General features: G+C 36.8%; 1 protein-coding gene across 1 annotated transcript in view; it reads right to left on the reverse strand.

The window, feature by feature from the left end:
* The window catches only part of dnah7 (dynein, axonemal, heavy chain 7), a gene marked incomplete at its 5' end in the record, with an annotated part of 72,919 nt that overhangs the window by 36,915 nt on the left and 12,948 nt on the right, over positions 1-23,056 (reverse strand). The window contains 16 exons of the mRNA XM_079820691.1: positions 645-842; positions 1,764-1,985; positions 3,132-3,263; positions 4,791-4,967; positions 8,022-8,204; positions 9,839-9,988; positions 10,452-10,700; positions 10,832-10,930; positions 15,242-15,454; positions 16,624-16,751; positions 17,007-17,109; positions 19,686-19,854; positions 20,762-20,871; positions 20,996-21,208; positions 21,947-22,087; positions 22,684-22,882. Coding sequence (XP_079676817.1) covers positions 645-842; positions 1,764-1,985; positions 3,132-3,263; positions 4,791-4,967; positions 8,022-8,204; positions 9,839-9,988; positions 10,452-10,700; positions 10,832-10,930; positions 15,242-15,454; positions 16,624-16,751; positions 17,007-17,109; positions 19,686-19,854; positions 20,762-20,871; positions 20,996-21,208; positions 21,947-22,087; positions 22,684-22,882 — 2,686 coding nt within the window. The remainder of the gene's footprint in view (positions 1-644; positions 843-1,763; positions 1,986-3,131; positions 3,264-4,790; positions 4,968-8,021; positions 8,205-9,838; positions 9,989-10,451; positions 10,701-10,831; positions 10,931-15,241; positions 15,455-16,623; positions 16,752-17,006; positions 17,110-19,685; positions 19,855-20,761; positions 20,872-20,995; positions 21,209-21,946; positions 22,088-22,683; positions 22,883-23,056) is intronic.

Genomic DNA, 23,056 nt, shown 5'->3' on the forward strand with positions numbered 1-23,056 from the left:
GTTTCCATTAGCTTTTATCTCTGTATGTTGTGGAATAACAAACGGGTGTTTATAATGATTGTGGTTCATTTTATTCCTGACAGTCATTTTGGCAACATATTGTATATCCAAGTATATCTATGAAAATCTTGAGGCATTGGGACTTCTGTCTGAATGTGTTTTGGGAAGCAAAGCAGTACTGTTCTCCATTTTAGCGGCAGTTTATGAAAATAGACTCTTTTGTCCTTTGCTCCTGGATGTAAAAATTATATTTACAGTGTTAAAGTAATGCAATAGAGACCTCCCTTTTGTCATCTGATGCCCTGTGGCTTTCCAGTTTCAATCTTTAACTGTCTTCATCTTTCACTATCTGTCCTCCACTGTCTGTCTCTTTGTATCTTTTGAGCTCAGGCAAGACAACCAACCCTGTGACGCCACAGGCTGTAGTACTGCTACTAAAGCTATAACAAAACATCTTTTTTTTTTTTTAATCCTTACATTTATCGTGTTTGTTATATAATTTTTGAATAGAGTGGAAATCCATTAACTAAATAATGTTAACTTGACTGACTGCTTCATTTCCACGGTAATGGATTGACAATCGTATTCTAAATATAGTGGTAGGCTGGCATTCATTGTAGAAAAAACTGCACTGAAACACTCACTAGAATGTAGACGCTCTTGCCAGTTCCCGTGGGGCCAACAAAGACGGTGGGCTTCTGATGAGTGATGAGCAGCTTCATGAGGGCGGTGTAGCGTACAGTGTTCTCCGTAGGCACAATTATTTCATTGAACTGCACATCTTTGGGGATGGGGGGCAAATCCTTCAACTCCTCAGTCCACAACTCCCATCTGCCTGGACCCTGTTAGAGTATCATTGCTCATGTAAACCACTTTTATGAAAAACAATTTAAACAAATGTTCTTGTTAGCTTTTTTGTTTGTCCTTCAATGCTGTCTGAAACTGCAGTGTGTATTAATGCAGCCGTGTTTCCAATTCCACCATCATGACACCCTCAAAAATTTCAAGATGCACTCTTTGTAGAAGCCTTATATACACCACAAAGGAATTATGGGCTTGTTCATGTTTCTGTCTGTTCAGAACAAAAAGGCTTTTATCTACAACAGAAAAATGTAAGCAATGGATAATCCATTTCTTCTCTAATAAATGACATTTTCAGCATTTAATGAGGCATGAAATTGGCAAATTAGTCTAGGTTATGCCTGAAGTTTTATTACACAGAGATGAAGCTTGTGATTTCTAAGAATTAATAAGACCGATTACCTCATTCAGGATGAGGAGAGTGTGCTTCCTGAGCAGAGAGTGGATTTGCTTATTAGTATTTCAGAGAAAAAGAAATAATCAAATTCACATGCCTCAAGCGCCAGAAATTAAGTAGTTGATTTTACACTTTGTGTGTATTCTAAATATAGATCAAACCAAGATGGCATTTCAATACCAAATCAGGCTAAATATTAGAATTGCACAATTGCTTTCTAGAAATCTAGATTGAGAAACATCTCTGAGAAGGAATGAGAAGCTGCAGGAAAGTGGAGATAATATAGATAACATAAAATATGTTTTTTAGATGCTTCTTTAATTTTTTAAATGATCAATAAGCTGTTAAAATAGATTTAGATGGAGTAGAGCATTTTACATCACAGAACATCTTTCAAGACATTTTCATGTCAGCTACCCAATTACCCCCTTAAAAAACTTCACAAAAGAGCCAAATTTCTTTCTCTCCACATATCCACTCAAATGTGTTGAAGAAACTTCCTGACCTCTTTGAGGAAGCGGTATTCATAGAGTGTGCCCTCAGTGGGTAAAGGCACTGTCAGCTGCTTGGCGGGAGGTTCCACGTGCTCCAGGATTCCATGTTGTGTGCGTGTCTCTTCACTGAGGCAACCTGCCAGCATCTCCTTCACTAAACCATCAAACTTTACCCGTCCAGCCTCAGTGCAGCTGGCCCCGACTGACCACATGAGGCAGAAAACAAAGATGCCCTATACAGGACGAGAGAAAAACAGCTAGTGAAGTCAAAGCTAGTGATAGTGTATTTTGACTTACAAACAGCTCAGTAACATCTTACTGTTGACCTCTGTTAAGTCACTTTTTAGGTATCATATATTGAGTTTTCCTTAAATGATCTAAATTGTTACATCCTCAATTGCTGTGTTTAATCACTATGACCCAGTGCTGACCTTCCCACAGCTGCTAATCCAATCAATTATTCATAAAAAATTCTTTACAAACTCCATTCCACCTTTAGATCAATCTGCTGCAGCAATGACAATCAATACAAACACTGCCATCATTGATTTGGGACAAGATGCTTTGTGCTCCTTTGGCATAAAAAAAAACTTTAAGATTGTGCAATACTCTGATGACCAACTGAGAGAAAGCAAATAAAGTCATTCCTATCTGGAAGCATTGATCCTGTACCAGCAGCTAATCAATGAGACTCGCCGTCTATGTTGGTACTTTTTGATCCACTGATATGATCTCTGTCTCAGAGGAGCAGGAAGAGAAAGATTATTACCTTCAGAAGAGAAATGCAGACAGTATTGACAGACTTCAGAGTCAGACAACACAAAAAAAATGGCAAAAGTTGCCTTCGGCTTGAGATATGACCTTTCATGGCAGTAAAGCGAAGACATTGAGAGAAGCAATTACAGTAATATGGTGAATTTGCAGTGAACCACTCAAACTGAAAAAAAAAAACTTCCCTAGTATGTTTTTGAGGACTAAGTGAAACTAAACAAACAAAATGTTGATTTACTGGCCATGAAAGCCAATTAATCAAACAAATGAAGGAGAGCCTTGAAATACACAAGAGATCCCATATACTGGATATAGTGTATTTATAACCTTCTGAACACTCTATGGGTCAGATTTATTGAAACAATTCATACATGTTAGAATATTGCACATAATAATTGATCACAATTATATCAAATGATGAAAATTTGTAGTGCCTATGTAAAACATACCACCATGTTATGTGTTAGCTAAGATGTTTTGATGGTTTTTAGCCAGCGTGGGCTCAGCAAAAGTGCTGATCAATTTCAGCTACACAGGCAAAGCTTTAAGTGTTGAGTGCATAAGTGGCCAACATTCTACTTTTATTTTTTCACAAATTATCTCCTCACCTCAAGCCAGGAGCAGACATCTCTCTCATCCATCCCCTTCATCTGGCTCTCTTCTCTGAACTCATCCATCATGCAGTCCATCAGATTCATCAGAGACTTCACCAGGCTCGTGTTGGACGTGGGAGATAATTCCTGAATGCCCACACAAAACAACACACTCCATTAGTCTGGACCAAGAACCCGTGGCTAGATGATTGGTTGTGTGGACAATCATACTGGACAAAAAATCTTACAACATGAGATAATAAAAACTCAATATTAAAGGCTAGACAAAAATGACAAACAAGGGAAGAAATGCAGCAGCAAATGAGTGGCAGAAGAAAGCGCTACTCTGTCTGACAATAACTGTATAACCAAAGTGTGCTGTAAGCAATAAGAGACAAAACAGGACTGTCAGGAAAAGTGGTATTTAAAAAAAGAAGGCACATAATTAGCCCTTTATCCCATTCTGAGCACAATGCACAAAAGAACCCTTAATTGCAGAAGCCTGTGATTATCGGGGAAAGGAAATTCTGTATGTAATGCATGTACTTAATTGAGAACATGCAACAATTTCCTATTCCTTCCAGACTCTTGAGTAATAATTATGTTTTATATAAAAAAAACTAATGTCTTTGTTTAAGTGTCTCTTTTTCAGTGCATTTTTATGACAAGAGGTCACAAGTCTCAAGTTTGTTTTTATAACTCCTTATAACAAAAAAAAAATGGTGATGGAAATATTATTAGGTGGGAGGAAAACTATGCTTTTGGCAAGTTCCTTGAAGGAACGTAAAACATTTGTGAGAGAATGTAAACATGTTGGAATATACATTTTAGTGCTGGGAAATCGATTAATTGCGATAAATCACACCCAAAATAAAAGTTTGTGTTTAAATAATATATGTGTGTGTACTGTGTATAATGATTAAGTATATATAAATACACACTCTTTCATGTATATATATATTTAAGAAATATTTCCATGTATATTCTATATATATATTTATATAATTTATCTTATATATAAATATACATATTTTATATATAAATATAACATATTTTTCTTAAATATATACATGCATGTGGGTGCATGTAAATATTACATAGTACACACACATATATATTATGTAAAAACTAACTTTTATTTTGGATGCACCTAATCACGATTAATCGTTTGCCCAGCATTAATACATTTTCCTCTTAGCTCATATTTTTTTCCAGCACCATGAATGAACACAAACTATTGATTTGAGGTTGAGATTTGAGGTAAAGACTGATGAATTAGAGGTATACAACTTGGAAAGTTGTCAATTAGCACCATTATGGAAATATATTTGAGTAAAGAATTCTGCAAATGACCAACTAAATTCTAGTATTCTGGCTGTGCAATAATACACCAATACACTGTGAAAGTACACCATTCATGGTATGACTGCACTCATGTTAATATGTTTAAAGTAAAAAACATTCAAACTAACAAACAGTATTCAATCATATCACAAATTGGGTGTCCTGTTTAGCTTGAGAGAATAGGAAACTGGCTGAAATAATTTGTCAGTGCTTTACATGAGGAGAATATCAATTCAATGAGTGTGCAATTGTTGCTCTTAATATTACAGATGCCTTTAATTTAGTTGGGAAAGCACTCACTCATTATCTGCAGCACGGTTACAATTGTACCTTAATGCCTTTGCGGATGAGCTGAAGACATGCAGGCAGCATGCGGTCGAAGAGGCCAGTAATGAGGTCTTTGTGCGTGGAGCTCAGAGTGGATGGCAAAGTGTTGAGCCAGGACAGCATCAGAGGCCGCCATCCCAACATGTGAGGCTCCATGTATATCATACCACACCGGGATACCTGCACAGAAAGCAGTATCGTCCCAGTTCTTGATAAAGAATATATACACTACAGTTAAAATGTTTAAATATGTATTCCAGTCTTCACTTGACATGATCCTTTAGGAATCATTCTAATGATTTCTAAATGATTTTTAAGGAAACCATGATTTTTTTTCAGGATTCTTTGAACGTTCAAAAGAACAGAATTTATTTGAATTTGAATTTGTTTGTAATAATCACTTTTGATCAATTTAATGCTTCACTGATGAATAGAAGTATTCATTTCTCAAAAAAAAAATACTGACCCCAAACCTTTGAATGGTAAACAGGCAGCAATGTTGACATTTGACTAGATAATGGCAATGAAATGACCAAACAACACTCATGACCACAGTTGCACTTTCTAAAGGACGTGGATACACAACTTACAAAACAAAAGTTACACAACTTTTTATATATTGCTTAGCAATCTGGAATGGTGCAACAAATTCCATTTTATTCATCTGCACAGCAGCTGCACTGGGTTAATCATAAAGATAAAGGTCTTCTGTGCTTATTGGTTTGATGAATAGCACATCATCAAGGTTACGTGATGGAAACAGCTGTCGGAAACCAGCTCCCACGGAAGGCCCATACAAATGGTAAAGGTGTAAGTGAATTGCAAACTGGGTGCTTTTGCACAGGTGTTAAGCCAGAGGAGACATCTGGGCCAAGCATGACCTCGAGAACATGTTAGCTTGTTCAACTGAATTCTCACTGAACTTTGGTCTAGTTTGCAGCAGGCCATATGAGTCAAGCTTCTATATATGAAAAGGAGGAGAGCAAGAGAGAAATTGCAAGAGACAGATATGAGCCAAAGGGAGATGATGTATGCTTATGCTATAGCCAGACCTCTTTCTTTTTCTGTCAAAGCAAGACAAGAAATTCACGCAAATTTGATATCTGTCTCAATCTTTCCCTCTGGCTCTGTCTCTACTTTAATCAGATCTGGTGGCGGTTGCACACAACACAAAAACACGCAGATGTTCACACACACTTTGATATTCTTACACGCTTTTTTTCTCCATAGCTTGTTTAATCTCTGTCATTATCACCCATTCGTTTGAATCAGTCTTCTGCCTACACTGGGCCAAAAAAGGCTGGGATCCACAACTATAAGAGCCTTTCCTCAGGCTGGAATGTGTGAGGCAGCAGCTTTGTCAGATACAAAGCCATCTTAGGAGAAGACGCTGAGATAAAAAAGGGGAGGAAATCGCGGTGGTGTTTCTGAAAGAAAGAATTTCAGCAGCGACTTGCCATTATGCCATTCTTGAGTAGGCTGGGTGAGGGGGAAATCGCGGTGTGGGTGTGTTATTGTGGCACTGCCAGTGAATTGGTAAGTCCTCTTTTGACAGGTTTGCCAGATGACAACGACAATCCCATTTAATGGTCTACTTTCTTTGCAACCCAAAACATCAAAAGCAGCCTGAGAGATGTCTCCTCTGATAAAGATATGACAAAATGCTCTGGGAAATGTGAGGATATATTTTCATCAAATTTCATCACATTTTTAGACTGTACTTTATTTAAAATAAATAAATATGTGTAGTGTATGTTTGCCTTTGTAGGTGGAATACATTACAGGAATATATTATTGGAATATATTGCAAATGCTTGCTGAAGCGATCCCAAAGTTAGAAAGTAGCGACGGAAGTTTATTTTTACAAGATTCGTGATCATTTTGGTCTCCCGAGCCTGCCACAATGTTATAGAGGCTTTGCAAAGAGACTGTTTTTAAGGATGTGGCTGTCTAACTAAATTGGACACAGCAGTAAACGTGCAGCCCATGTATGAACACCACAGCAAAGAGATCAGCGCTGGCCTGAAAGTTGGAATTTCCCCAAAAAATGACCATGTAATTATTCCATTTAACTCTTTCCTGGCGGACAATTGACGGAATTGTCCAGCTTTCAGTGTTTTCACTGTTATATGGTAGGTGGCGCTATTACACATCTTCTGGAAGAGTACAGAATCTCCAGAAAAACAGATGAAAAAGAAGCAGAAACAACCGATAGCATATGTAAGCAGATGCATATATAAAATAACGCGATCATCAAACATTAAACAGCATATAATCAAAACTGCCTAACGTTACCGAATGAAATGTCGGCCCAGGAGGTGGCATAGGACTGTGCAAGCTTTGTTGATGGAAGCAATCTACTCTATCTCTGTGTTTTGATCGTCGCTCTGAATCCGATCCATACATAGTCTTTGACAAAAATTTTGATTTTCTCAGCTTTTTATTCAAAATGTTGCTATTTTTTATGAAACTTAGCCACATTTAAGTGTTGATTAAAAAAGAATGCATGAAGCTAGAATATATTTTTTTAAATTATTGTTGTTTGGTTAAAAGTAGAGGCTCTGTTTCTTTTGACATATTGCATGTTCAGATATTCATACAACAAATTGTTCTAGGGGCAGGGAAAGTTGTGTGAAAATGATCAGAAATGCTGGTGGTGGCTGGCAACTAAAAAAAAAGAACACTGGTGGGGAAAGAGTTCATTTAAATGGCAAAAATGATGATAAGTCTTGGGGGGGGAGATGTGTGAATTGAATATACCTTGTTAATATCCTCTTTAAAATATAACTATAATCATATGGTTTTCTGAATAACAAAATAAATGAAAAATCTAAATGGATGTTCATACTACACTTATCGTTCCATTGACTTCCATTCATAGGCATGCAAATTCAGGAGCCCGGAAATGCAAGCTCATGTGACTGGCTGAATTCTAAAGTTCAAGGTTGGCAAAATCTGACCTGCAAATGTGTATTGAAATAGAAGACCAATAGAAGAATGATATGTCACACAGCAAGAATAAATGATCAACGGTTCACAAAATAATCTTTATAAACTTCTTCCATTCCTTATAAGATTCACTGGCAAATCTGCAGGAGTCATTTAAAAAAAAAATCAAATACATTATTTGATGCAAATTAATTCTGTAAGAGATTCTCAACTCAAAATGATAGAACTATAAGTTTTGAATTGAAACACATTATTTGTAAGTTTAACATCTGCCTGTTATCTCACCGTGGCCGGCGAAGCCACCTCCAGGTCCATGGGTTCAAAGATAAGGCTCATCTGCGGGGACATCTGGATGATCTCTCCACTCATGAGACAAAGCTTCTTGTTGTCATCCAGTACAGTGTTCATGTTCTCAATCCACACTGCGTCCACAGGCCCATCGAAAATCAGCCACTTTCTGTCAGGACTCTGGTGGGGAGGCAGCAGACAGTCATTTCAGACTCACATTGAACAATCTAACTTCAACTTTTCTGTTTGTGCTGTGGCTATGTCAGAATAAAATAGGTATTATTGAACATTATGTTCTTTTATTTGACCACTTAGTTTGTAGATTGGAGCTACCCAGCATAACAAATGATGATTGTCCAAGCATTTTCTAAACGTTTTTAAGTGAAAATATTAATGTGTAACTGACAAACCTTGGATGCTTTGATTGAAAAATGAGGCTAACTAAAAAGTTTTCATGAAAGTTTCTCCAGTAAAAAAAAAATTGATACTTAATTTTCAACACTGTGACATTTGTTTAACATATCACAGGCTTGTATTGCCTGCATTGTTTCAGCCTAGTTCTATCCACTGGAACAGGCTTTTCCAGATAAAATGGTTTCTGTAAAATGCATTCAATGCCTCAAGAAAAAGCAGTGGTAATCAAACAAAAACTAAATGTGAGGCAAACATTTGAAACCAGTCTCATCTTATTATATTGCTTTTTATTCCTCAATTACAGCTATTAGACAAGTTTGTTCCTCCCTTTCTTGCTGCACCAAAGAGAATACCCTACCGTATCTTAAGCCAACAACTGTTTTAACACAAACATTTCTATCGTAAGCCAGGGGTAACAAAGCTTCAAATCGTAATCCTTTGGGAATGTGGGTATGACTACACTCTGAATAACATTAAAGTTAGTGGGTAAAAGATGTCACAGATTTAGGCTTAGTGTTACCATGGTTAAAGAAATATAAGAGCTGCATGTTTCAGGAAGATAGCACTGTGGGAATTTAAGTGCTCTTTGAGATGGCTTTAACTTGATGGCAGAGAATTTAACATTCATTGCTATTTTTGTATCTAGTAGCGACTTGAACACAATTTTTCCATACATGGAGAGACATTAATACTTTTTACTAAATCTTACGCAATGTGTGCAATGCTGAAAAGCGATACATGTGATGGAGCGGGCGAAGGATGGATAGATGAACAGATGGGCCTAGATAAGTGGGGGGGGGGGGGGGTGTATGGATGGATGGAAGGAGAGAGATATGGATGGATGGATGAATGGATGGATCAATGAAGGCAGGGAGGGCAGAAGAAAGGAAGGGATGGAATGATTGATGGATGGATGGATGGAAGGACGGATCAATGAAGGCAAGGAGAGCAGAAGAGAGGAAGGGATGGATGGATGGATGGATGGGGATAAACGGATAGAAAGGAAGGGGTTTGAATGCAAGGAAAATAGGAATGGATGTAAAGGGGATGGATGAATAGAAAGATTTATGGATGGATGAGAGGATTTAGGTATAGATAGATGAATAAATTGATGGATGGATGGATGGATGGATGGATGGATGGATGGATGGATGGATGGATGGATGGATGGATGGATGGATGGATGGATGGATGAATGCATGGATGGATGGATGGATGAAGGGATAAATAGATGGAAGGGAAAGAGGGATGAAAGAAAGTTATGGATACATGGATGGAAAGAAGGGAGGGATGATTGATTGAATAAATTAGTTATTGAATGAATGGAGAGAGGGAGAGAGGATGAGTGGAATAGATGTGGGATAGATGGACAAATAAGATAAATGTAATGGTAATTGTACCTGGGAAGTGGCAAATGCTCTATAGCTGACAGCCAGGATGCCATCTGACCACTCATGGGAGACGGGATCAAACTGGCCATACAGCTGGCCCATGGTGATAGACTTTGGGTTGATAACAGTGATCTGAACCCTGTTCTCCTCCATCAGACCCTGCATTCAAAACAGGTTAAGTTCTACTGATATAACACAACACATGTTTGCAGCATTGTTTTCAATTGCGTCATATTAGCATGTGTATGAATGTGCTTCAGTGCAATGATTTATAGCAGTACCATCACTAAATATGTTGTCTGTTCTTTGGTAACACAAGAAATCACATTTTGCAGACTTTAAGTGTTCTATTATGCAAAAAGAGCAGTTTGTATTGTGGCATTGTGATACAAATTCACATCCACTTGGAACTGCTGGAGAAATGTGGGAGTATTTGAGACTTCAGATCCTCTGGGTAAAAGAAAAAAGTACTCAAAAACAGTCAATAAGTAGGATAAAAGAACAAAAGTTTAAAGCCCTATCTTATGTAACAGACACACAATGTTGAATGCAGAAAGCTCTACTCCCACTGTGACTATTTGAGCAGCACTAGTTTTTGTGAACAGTTGTCCATTTTCAGCACCTTCTCACAGATGTCATGCAGGGCTGCGGAGAGCACGCGGTAGGCAGATGTCTTCCCACCGAAGGGCTCTCCCACCAACATGAAGCCGTGACGCACAATCATCATTTCATAGATCTGCAGGATCTTCTCAGCAAAGAAGTCAGTGACCTGCAGGTTCATCTTAGCACTGTTTTCCTGAATAGCCTCAAGCAACACACTATAGTCTGGTTTTGGAAGCTTGACCCCAGGGAATAGATCAGAAGTGATGCCCTGGACAGATTCATAACGACTGAGAAGTTAGTGAGTTAGTGAATATTCATTTGAGAATTACATATGCATTTTAATGAATGCATTATTTGTGGTATGTGTAGAATATACTGATGTGGTCCTAGATGTTGTACCTCAAATAATGGAAGGTCATGAGCCAGAAATTTCGGAAGGTTAACATCAATAATAGATCTCAGCAACAGAATATCTTCATTCTCCTCTGGAAACTTCAGCTGTGACATGTTAAACACGGGGAGAGAAAGAGGTGTGACACTCAATAAAAGATTTGCTTGTGCTGTCACTTCTCCAGGGTCTCCAGGGGAGAGTGGCATTCAGCCACATTGTCTTTGCTCATTCTTTACCATCACAGTGATTTGCAACTCAGACCTGAGGGGTTTAGAGCATGCCTTTGTCTCCAGAAGTAATTTCAAGATGGCAAAAGAGTGCGGTCTCGGGTGTGATGGTGCAAAGATTGGTGTGAAAATGACACTGGCGTATTCATTTCGGAGAACAGCAGAGATGACACAAGCAGACCCTATTCAAATTTGGAAAAACGAGAAAAGCGAGTTGGAGCTGTCAAGGTCAGGGTCCTCATCTGCTTCTTTCAGTTGTGTGACATTTGATTTTTGTGGCTTTGATATTCCAGGTTTCTTATTGCGCTTGTCCTGTTCTATACACACAATATTGGGTTGTTTAGGTCAATGACTGCATTCTACGAGAACATTCACAACTACATAATGAGATATTTATCGTAAGTTTTCAAAACAATTTCACACGTGTAATGTAATATAAAAATTATTTTAATATGCAAAAATATGACCCAATCATAGCAGTGGCCGTTTACTTCCAAGTCTTGAATGCGGCACGCCCATCAAAACAGTCAAAAACAGGAGAGAAATGTGCCTATTACTTCTAAATTATAATGTTTTTTGATGTAACTTCATAACATTATATGTGAACATTAGAGAACATTATACATTTTTAAAAAACACTTTAATAAATGTAAATCAAGAATAAGTGCACCTAAGTGTTTCATTCTCATGCAAAGAGGGCGTTTATATAGTCTTAAAGGTGCAGTGTGTGAATTTTAGCGGTGTCTAGCACATAGAGAAGCTACGGTGGACGACACACTCGTCAAAGCGCAGAGAGTGACTAGCGCTCTGTTTGTCCATTTAGGGCTACTGTAGAAACATGACGGTGCAAAAGGGCGATTTCACTGTAAGGGGACCCGCGGTGTATGGAGATAGAAATGGCTCATTCTAAGTCATAAAAACATAACGGTTCATTATGTAAGGTCTTTATACACCACTGAAAACATAGTTATGAATATTATATTGCATTTCTGTCAATAGATCCTCATAAATACTACACACTGCACCTTTAAAGGCACAGTCATCCACAGCTCCACAGCTTAAAGGTGCTAGATGTAAGAATTTTTCATGCATTAAATACTTATTTATTGCCAATGTGTGAACAGCCTGTAACAAAAGGTAAAACACAAGACCTTCCCCGACTTCATAGGTTATGAAATCCTGTAGACTAATTTCAGGATGTTTTTGCCTGTAAAATTAATCAAATGTAACATTTACGCAAGCTTCTGAGCGCCTCTCCTCCGTACTATGACGCATGAAACATATGATTGTATAATGTATAATGTTTAGGATAATGCAAAAAGAGCTATTCTGTACTGTAATTTCAATGTGTCATGCAAAGAAAAGGGATTAATTCAAACTATAGTCTCACAAAGTCTACATTCTCAAAAACAGTATACTTTATAATCAAACTATCATAACTGTGTAATTTTAATTACATCATCTGTTGACATAATGCTGGGCTATTAAAGAGCTTGTGCAAACATATCCACATCGCTATGATCAGATGCTTTCTCACTGCTGTCATTTTTGCTGTTATTTTTGTTATTGAGAGGAAAGCATACAGCACATATTTACATATTAATCTAAATGTCACTCTCAGGACAACGTCTGGATGTTTGTTAACAGTAGTTTATCGCTGCAAAGGTATTTCCAACATCTTTTTACTTCGGAGCAAAGAATGAAAAAGAACTTTGCTTTGAGTATATCGGCACATTGAATTACGTTCGGTATGTTGTGAATGAGCTGGCTGCAGTTCACTAAATGGCCACTGCTGACGCAAAAAACAAGGTTTCTAAATTATACATATATAGCCCCTTTTAAAGGGTTAGTTCACCCAAAAATGAAAATTAGCCCATGATTTACTCACCCTCAAGTCATCCTAGGTGTATATGACATTCTTCTTTCAGACGAATACAATCGTAGCTATATTAGAAAAGTCCTGGCTAATCCAAGCTTTATTATGGCAGTGATTGTGGCTCTGTTTTTGAAGTCCATAAAAGTGCATATGTTCGTCATATAAATGCTCCACGCGGCTCCGGGGGGTTAATAAAGTCCTTCTGAAGTGAATAAATGCGTTTGTGTAAGAAAAATATCCATATTTAAAACTTTACAAAAGTAAATGATCAGTTCAGTTCAAAATGCTTACGCTACGTCTGACGAGCGTAACTGGTGTGCAATGTTGTCAGATGTAGCGTAAGCATTTTGAACTGCACGAGAGGCACTTTTCAACCGTAAGTTGAATACGGAAGGCGATCGGCCGGAAGCTAGATAATTTACTTTATAAAGTTTTAAATATGGATATTTTTCTTACACAAACGCATCGATTTGCTTCAGAAGGCCTTTATTAACCCCCCAGAGCAGTGTGAAGCACATTATATGATGGGCAGATGCACTTTTATGGACTTCAAAAACAGAGCCATTCACTGCCATTAGAGCCAACACTTTTTTAATATAACTACAATTTTATTCGTCGAAAGAACAATGTCATATACACCTAGGATGACTTGAGGGTGAGTAAATCATGGGCTAATTTTCATTTTTGGGTGAACTAAGCCTTTAAAAGAGGGTGGAAAATGGTAGAATTTTTTTTCTTAAATGTAAAGGGACTTGACTAGAAGCACAAAAAAGTATATGAACAGTTCCCTGTTTACTAACAATCGCTGGACATTAAAACGTCTTTTGTCACAAATGTTAGTTTGGTCAATAGCTGTTGGCATCTTTCTTGTTTGCAGCCACAAGATGCCTAACTGCTGCCGTGGTTACTATGTTAACCATTGTCAGTTTGATATAATAGAAGTGACTCCTTTATTCTGTACAAACACAGAACAAGATGGGATTCACTCCTCCAAATAAATGCAGTTGCCACTCCTAAAAGTTTGCAGGGAATGAGTGGCCTGTGTTGCTCTGACAAGGGACATGGCTTTTATTCAGGTGGCGCAGTCGTATCAGAACAGCAGACTAAATGGAAAGACAGTATTCATCTTGCTCGAGGCACACTGTGTAAGCGCTGCAGTTGGTCCTTTGACCTGTCTTCTCTGATGTCCTAGGACTTCATTCACAGGGTCTGACTGTCGGTAAATGAGAGCTGTATGAGGATAGCCCCTTGTTCATACTAAATAAGCTTTTAGAGGAAACGAGTGCAACAGTCATAAATCAAAGATCAATTAATGAGTTTAGGTAGGGCCACCTATGAACATAACAGTCACCATGTTCTGGCCTTGATTCAGGGGATCTGTCTAAAAATCTAATGGAATTATAGTATAACACATGACAACTGCAGATTTGAATTGACATTTTAATCTGAAAAGTGTGGTGTTGAAAGGATGCTTTCTTACATTCTGCGCTTTTACACCCTAGAGATGATGAGAGAAAGAGAGTTGTAGTTATTGGAGCTCAGAATTCATTAGGGGCACACAGGTTTTTAGCGAAGTTCTCAATTTCAATAGTTCGTGTTTTTCACAAATTTGCAATTCTCCGTCCTGCTGAATTGAGTGTGAACACTTTATATTCAATGTCAGATTCATTTGGCTTTGATCCACAGGCGAAAAGTGGTGAGAGGGAGAGAGGAGAAGGAGCGTGCAATGGGAATTGAGATGAAGTGGAAATGTTTCACTTCTCTGACCCTTGGTAACTCTGTGCTGATAACAGTGGCAGGCGAAGAGGAACTGGGCCAATTGCAGTTGGGAGTCATTCAGAATTGCTTTAACAAGTTTAAGTGAAGTGCTCAGAAAAAGGGGGCTCAGGAGAAGCAGCAGAAGCCAAAACCTATAGCTACTAAATGAAATGAGATGTTGAATCAAAACAACGAAGGGCCTTCATATACAAATACAAAATGAAATCTGATTCTTCAAATCACATCATTATAGATTCAGGCCACGGATGTTGCAAATAAAAGGCCATGAATTGAAATGCAATGGTAAACACCACAAACATTTTTTAGACAGAGTAGTTCTCTTTTGACTTTAATCAGTTAGGCTAAATCAATATATTTCAGCTTTTGTAATAAACATTTAAGAATATAAGGCCAAATACAATTAAATATAAAATTTAAATGTATTATACTCATGTGTCAATGCAAAGTTAAAGTATATTATTTTTAATTAAAACATTAGAACTCATAGTGTGACAAAAATGCAACATGTGGGGCTTTTTAGCAGATACAGGTCCTACCTTCAGGTTCCCTGCGGCAGTCAGAACAGATTTGACAGCTCTCATGCCGTAATCATAATGGTGCTGGGAAGAGAGCTGCTCAGAGCACAGTCTATATGTAGCTACAATCTTCACTGAGAGCGGTCGTGCTCTGACAAATCCACAGGAGTACAGCACAATCTCAGCTATCAGAGCATAGTCTGGCACCATCATAGCTACTGTCCGGAACAGAGCCTGCAGCAGAAAATTACACAGCATTCACAATTATAGAACAAGAAAAATGAACTATCTCTTCCAATAAAATGGTAGCAGCAAAAAATAAAGAAACATTACAGGAACATTATAAATACACAAAATCATATGAAAAATAATAAATCAATGGATATTACACTCATACATAACACTATACGGCCCACTCTTTTCACCAGGATGAGTTCAATTAGGGCATTTAAGTAGCTTTTATAAACATGCCTTAGAAAAAAACATAACTGGTGTGCATCCTGAGACAAAATAATGCCACTGACATATTTTAAGATAATTCAGTGCAAGTTTCTTACAATTAAAACAGCTCAAACATGCATTTTAGTCTGAGAGCTGAAAGGATTAGTTCATCCAAAATGAAAATTCTGTCATTAATTAATCAACCTCATGTCGTTCCCAACCCGAAAGACTTTCGTTCATCTTCCGAACACAAATTAAGATATTTTGATGAAATCCGAGAGCTCTCTGACCCCTCCACAGACAGCAACAAAATTAACACTTTCAAGGTCCAGAAAGGTAGTACATTCAAATAGTCCATGTGACTACAGTGGTGCAACCTTAATTTAATGAAGTGACAAAAATATATATATTTTTTTTAAATAACGACTTTATTTAACAATTTCTTCACGTCTTCTTCACTTCATTAAATTAACCACAGTAGACATATGGACTATTTAAATGTACTACCTATCTGGGCCTTGAAAGTGTTTATTAAAATTGCTGTCTATGGAGGGGTCAGAGAACTCTCGGATTTCATCAAAAATATCTTTATTTGTGTTCCAAAGATGAACCTTAAAGGTCATATGGTTTGGAACAACATGAGGGAGAGTAATAATGACAGAATTTTTACTTTTGGGAGAACTAACTCTTTAAGCCTTGTCTGTGAAACTAAGGGCATATTACTTAGTTTTATAATAGTTTTACAACTTAGAATTCTTACTTCAGGTACATTTTCATATTAAATAGCCGTTGTTATTACTTGCTAACTTATGTTAACATTAACAAAGTTTCTTATAGTAGCTTCAGTGAAGCAATTTGAAAAAAATGTATATAAGGCATGTGATTAAAGTATGACACACTCAAATATTAAGCATATTCCATATACTCTACACATTTTGGAGTGGATTTGGTTCTCTACTTGCCTTCAGGTTGTCAGGTAGTTCAGAGCGCCCAGCATAGCCAGGGTTCATGGTGATAAAGACAGCACAGGTAGGGTTCAGTCTTAACTCTGTCCCCTCAAACAGCAGCATCTCAGCGTGTGCAGAAATACCTGCAGAGAAAAACATGCATCCATGCATCCAAACCCAGAAATCTCATTATATTGATAGATTTATGCAATGTAAGCATTCTAATGGTTGATTCAACTCATCAAATTCAGATGTATGCACCTATTAAGTTTGATAGCATATAGGAGGGGGGTGGGGGTGGGGGGGGGGGGGGTTCCTGTAGCTCCACTGATTGAACCTTAAAATCCACTGACATCGCAGTGAACATTCTAACTCAAAATGTGCATACAAACACACACCTCTCTGGATGGTTAGAATTTGCTGAGCCACCACTGAAAGCACTTCCAGATCAATACGGTTGAACTCGTCAAAGCAGGCCCAGGCACCAGACGACAACAAGCCCTGAAAGAGACCAAGTATCTTTACCATGACATACAGCAAATCTACATACAGTGTAGTCTGAACACACCTGTGCTGCCAGATAACTGACAAAGGGTGAGCAGGATGAAATTAAAACGCAAACCCTTTGCAATTCTATGCTCTCTGATTAAGATGCATAGATGCAGCTGTGGTTCCCTGATAGTACTGAGGCTGTACAAAAGCATTGCAGTATTTGCTAGCATACCAAACTAAAAGGAAAACTGACATGCCTGCATTTATTAATAGATATAGTGGGGTCTAAAAGTCAAAGGCCACTAGAAAAAAAAAATTATATAATAATAATTTTTCTCAATATACATTTTTTTAAAGGTTTAACTAGAAACTAATGTTCATTTAAAAATGTCTTAGTATTTGTTGTATGTTCCTCTTTTGCTTTAATGACAACAGAACCCAAAAGAACATGAACTCCAGACATTTGACATTTGATCTCTGAGAAAAATCTCAAGAGCATCTTGAGCTTCAATGAAAGCATTTCATTGATTGATTGATACATTATTGTTGTTTATTGGAGAATACATACTATACAGATAACTTAGCAGAAATTGAATTTAAAGATCCTCCATATTTTCTTTTGCATGCAAAAATCGAACAAATAAAAGTTATAATTCCTTCTGCAGTTAAGTAAACAAACAAGTATATATACATACATAAGCACACACCAGCATACTTAACACACCTATGCATGCATATGCCACCTACATATTCATAAATACACGCAAGCATATGCATATATTACCACACAGAAAACTCCTAGAACAGAACAACTGCCCAACCACCCACGCAACTGCACACCCGCCCACGTCTCTCCGTTTGCCTGATATGCACTGCATGGGGAGAAAGAGCCAACGGTGGAACAGATCTTAGATTGAACTCAAATTGAGTCAACATCGGTTTCCTCCAAGTCTCCACTGTCTCCTCCCTCTAAATACATTATAAAGGGTTCCCATGTTTTAGGAAACTGGTATCTCTTATTCCTTAGAAAGAGCCATATACGTTTCAGGTGAGGTGAATTTGTGAGTTCGTCGAGCCAAAGCTGGAAAGGCAGTTTATTTTTCCAAAAGTTTTTTGGCCGTTTAAAAGTCCACAGGAAAGAAATTGTTGTTGAGATTTAGACAAACAGAGCTCATGTCTTGAAATTCCAAACACAATTAAAAAATCCATCTGTTTCAATAGGTTGATTTCAGAGATGACACTGAAAATCTTATACCAAAAGTCTTGAAGAATAGGACATAATGCATAACTGTGAAGCAGGGTCGCATCAGCCATCACGCGTTTGTCACATTTTGGAGAAACACCTGGGAATATTCTGTTATAGTTTATATAATTGAATCATAATTTATTATATCATTTTGTTTTAGAGTAGAGTAGTCTATGTAAGATTTTGAACTGGAAGAGGCAGTGTCTTGAGTTTGACCCTAATTCTTAAATCGGTAACACTTAAGAATAATGGTCATTAGTTAACATTAGTTAACTACATTAGTTAACATTAACTAATAATGAACTGCACTTATAAAGCGTTAATTAATCTTTGTTCATGTTAATTTCAACATTTACTAATGCATTATTAAAATCTTATTAACATTAATTAATGCACTGTGAACTAACATGAACAAACCATGAACAGCTGTATTTATATTAACTAACGTTAATAAAGATGAACAAATACAGTAACAAATGTACTGCTCATGGTTAGTTCATGTTAGTTAATACATTAACTAATGTTAACTAATGACCATTATTCTAAAGTGTTACCCTTAAATCTTAAACTTTTGACTGAAGATGTAGCAGGTAATTGGGAGGCCTGGAGAGTGTTATATTTTTTATTATTATTATAAAAAAAAAAAATTACAGAAAATTAATTGGTCATTCCTATAATGAATTCATTCATTCTACATTATTTTTGTTTTTGTTTTATATTATTCAAAATAATACAACATCTAGAAATAAACTTCCAGGTTTAAATAAAACAAAGTAATTTGTACAGTAAATTATTGTGGTCTTTGACTTTTGAACTCCAATGTATTTTCCCCAGAGTAATGTCTAATTTAACTCGGGATTAGAAAAGACTCAATTTAATTAGTAATAATTTGTTGATTCAGTAATCTATAAGATGACACAAAACAAGATGAGACAAGACAAATCTCATTATGTACTATTATTCTAAAGAGTTCATAACCCCTTTCTGCAAGAAAACATTTCTTTTTCACCACAACCATTCTGGCGTTCTGAATATGTGTTTCTATAGTAACCAGTGAAGGTCATGTCAGTCCTATGCCGTGCTGTTCTGTTTGAGAGGCTTTTTCTAAAGACACATGGAGCTTGACCTCATGTGTGATGTTTAACTTAGCCATCATTTCACATTTCTTTTCCAGTAAGACAATGCCAAATACTATTATATTATTATATATTCTTTTCTTTTTTTTTTAAATAAAACATATTTTGCTGTGAGCTGAATAAAAGAAACCTATATATAACTTGACTTAAGCACAAACATTTTTTAAATACCTATTCATGCATCATAACTTTGTAAAACTTACCTTAAAGAATTTTCCCAGTGCAATGTAGTCCAGGCCATCGGAACAGTTGAAGACTACACACTGCTTAGCTATAGCTTTAGCCAGATCTTTGGTGGTTTCGGTCTTGCCGGTACCTGCAGGACCCTCTGGGGCTCCACCAAGATGTAAATGTAAAGCTCCAAATAGAGTTCTGGTAAAGAAAAGGTGCAGCCAGAGGTTGTGTTAACTGAATTAAATTATTTACTGAATTTAAACAGATAGTTTAAAATCTTTTCAGTCATTTTGAAAGACAAAAAAAATTGCACACTAATATTCAAAAGTTTTGGGGTCTGTATATTTTTTTATATTTTTGCTCACTAAGGCTGCATTTATTTGATCAAAAGTAGAGTTAAAACATTAAAATTGTATTATAGTGTAATTTAAAATAACCTTTTTCTATTTTAATTAATATGTAATGTATTCATGTGATGACAAAGCTGAATTTTCAGCACCATTACCCCAGTCTTCGGTGTCACATGATCCTTCAGAACTCATTCTAATATGCTGATTTGGTGCTCTAGAATAATTTCTTACTATCATCAATGTTATAAACTGTTGTGTTGCTTGTGATTCTTTGATTAATAGAAAGTTTAAGTCAGATTTGCATCTTTGCTGAATAAAAGTATACATTTCTTTTTTTTTTTAAGTTACAAATCTTACTGACCTCAAACTTTTGAATGTGTATCTGGTCTATTGATTTTTTTTTTTTAAATAAGAAACACTGCCACTAAAAGATGCTGTTTAGTAATAGTAATTAGAAGTGAAGAAAATAAAGTTTTAAAGTGCTCTATTGTCTACGAAAGTAGACAATATAGACCATATCTATAAAAAAAAAAAATTATAAAAAAAATGATCGATAAAAATACAGCATGGCGTAATATTTACAATCCAATTAGTAAATGATTGTTTGTAGAGCATCCTCTGGGTGCAGCTACACTGAAAACCTTTGATCATTTTGTATAACATTTTGCATTGTGTACCTTGAATGCAATGTAAGTCGCTTTGGATAAAAGCGTCTGCCAAAATGCATATATGTAAATAACGTAAAGCATTCTGACCTATAGCAGCGATCAGTGAGAGGGGTGATGACCAGTCGTGGTGTGTTTCCAAGATACTCATAGCCATATGCCAAGCCTGCATTGATCATCTTTGTCTGAAGCTGGTTTTCCTTCATAGACGGGGTCGAATGAAAGATTTGAGAGAAATCTGATATCCAAAACTATATCCACACTATTCACAAATAAGGTCACAATCATTTTCAATCACATTTTCAGACAATCAAACTGACTTACAATCCAATAGTAGCGCAGCTGGCTGAGCCACTCAAAGTTGTTCTCATCATTCACACCCTTCTGTACCAAAGAGGCCAAAACGTCCCGGGCGTGAACGTCAAGCACCACCAGTGCTCCGAGTGTGACTCGATTCTGTTTGGACAGCTTGCCACGCACCAGAGTCACAATGTCATCTATCTGAGTATTGTTCTGCTCCAGATAGGCCTGAAGAGCCTGATTCAGAAATAACCCAGTCATAATAAGATATTATCTAAGGGATAATGTACAGTAAGACAGCCGTTATTGCAAAATAAACCCAACTCAAAATGAGGCAGATAATGACTACACATTAGCTTGCTTATAATGTGGCTAATTGGCAAATAAGTAAATAAATAAATAGAAATGAAATTCTGACGAGTTTAATTATTTTATTATATGAGAAAAAAGAAGACATGAAAACAGCACAGCTATATAGTCTGGGAGTCAGTTTTACAGTTTAGCGCGTCACTATGCACAGATATTGAGTAGAATGCCATGAATAAATAATGGACCCTTTTCAAATTTCATCATAGTTGGGTAAACTTCTACAGTGTTGAATGGGAGATGACAGCAAATATAATTTTTGTTTTCCCGTTTGCTTTCATAGCAAAAGAAAATAGGGTGACTGATTACAGCAGTCTGAAGAGAGAAAGATGTCAAATTTGTTGTCATTCCCTCAGCCGATGTATTTGAAACACCCTTGCAGAAGTGTTCATTAGTTTTTTGTAATTTATTGCCAAGGTAATATAACACAAAGTATAGCATATATATATATATATATATATATATATATATATATATATATATAGTGAAAACATGAAAAGTTGTACTAGATTTGCGATGTGAAAACGCATCATCACAGTCCGTGAGAAGGGTACACAAGAATTCCAGAGAGCTGTGCAATAAAATATTAAATTGTTATGTATGACATACCTCTGGTCCCTTTGCAATGGCTTCATGAATGTCTTTTGTCCAGTAAACCTGTGACACACAGAGCACTGTCTGACCCGGCCAGGCCCTGACCCAGTTGATCCGTAGGTCTTTTGGATATGCTTCAAGTGCTTCTCCAATCACCTGACAGCCAGGAGCCAAGAGACACAGTTTGCATTATTTTACATTTCTAAGAATAGCACAGACATATAGTGCTGATATGAAATTCCTTCACTTTTTCAGATTTTTTACTGTTATTGCTTGTAATGGTGATATTATAAATTGAAATGAACATTTAGCCCTCAGGAATCCACAATGTTTAAGGTAAATAAAGTTTATATTTTTATGTGTTTAATTTGACATCCATTTATGTAGCTCTGGTGTGAAGCAGTGTGTGAAATGAAGGTGGTTAATTTGCATTCACTATGCATGGTTTTTTTTTAATGACTGAATTGTCTTAATGTAATCTCGATGTTACAAAGATTTTTTGTTCATAAGTAGCAAAACAATCAGTTAAATATATAGCCCAAATGCTTCAAAGTGCTTACAAAAAATATGAAAATGTGTCATTGTCAAAACTGTCAATTGTACAGCCACAAGCAAGTACCTGTGCGAAGGATTTGTCAACAGAACCAATAAAAGTACAAGCCAGGCTAAACTAAATTGAATCCAATTACATAGTTTCCATTTCTGTTATTTAGAAATCCACTGACTCAAAGAAAGTTTATACATTTCTGTACCTTGTGTATAGAGTGGAGCATGCCACTCTCCAGCTCCAGGAGCCATTTTTCCACCTGCCCACGAGCTTTAGATGTAGAGATGATATCCAGCAGCTCCACCACCTCTCCTTCGCTGCTCTTCATATGAGTGATGTCCAAAACGTCAGTGAACACCACGCTAGCAATACCTTCAAAACACTTCTTCAGGTGAGGCTGTACCCTGAAACATAAAGATGGCGGTGAACTAATGCCCCTTTCCAATGCAAATCTGATATTTAATTTGAGGTGACATGCGAAAATCACACCAAGATGTTTAGAAATCTCTCTTTCAGAGAAAAAGAAATACATGAATGAGTAACCCTGTGAGACGATAGCATGGGCAACTTTTATGCCG

Source organism: Gobio gobio (genome assembly GCF_949357685.1).
Source record: "Gobio gobio genome assembly, chromosome: 7".
NCBI lineage: Eukaryota > Metazoa > Chordata > Actinopteri > Cypriniformes > Gobionidae > Gobio > Gobio gobio.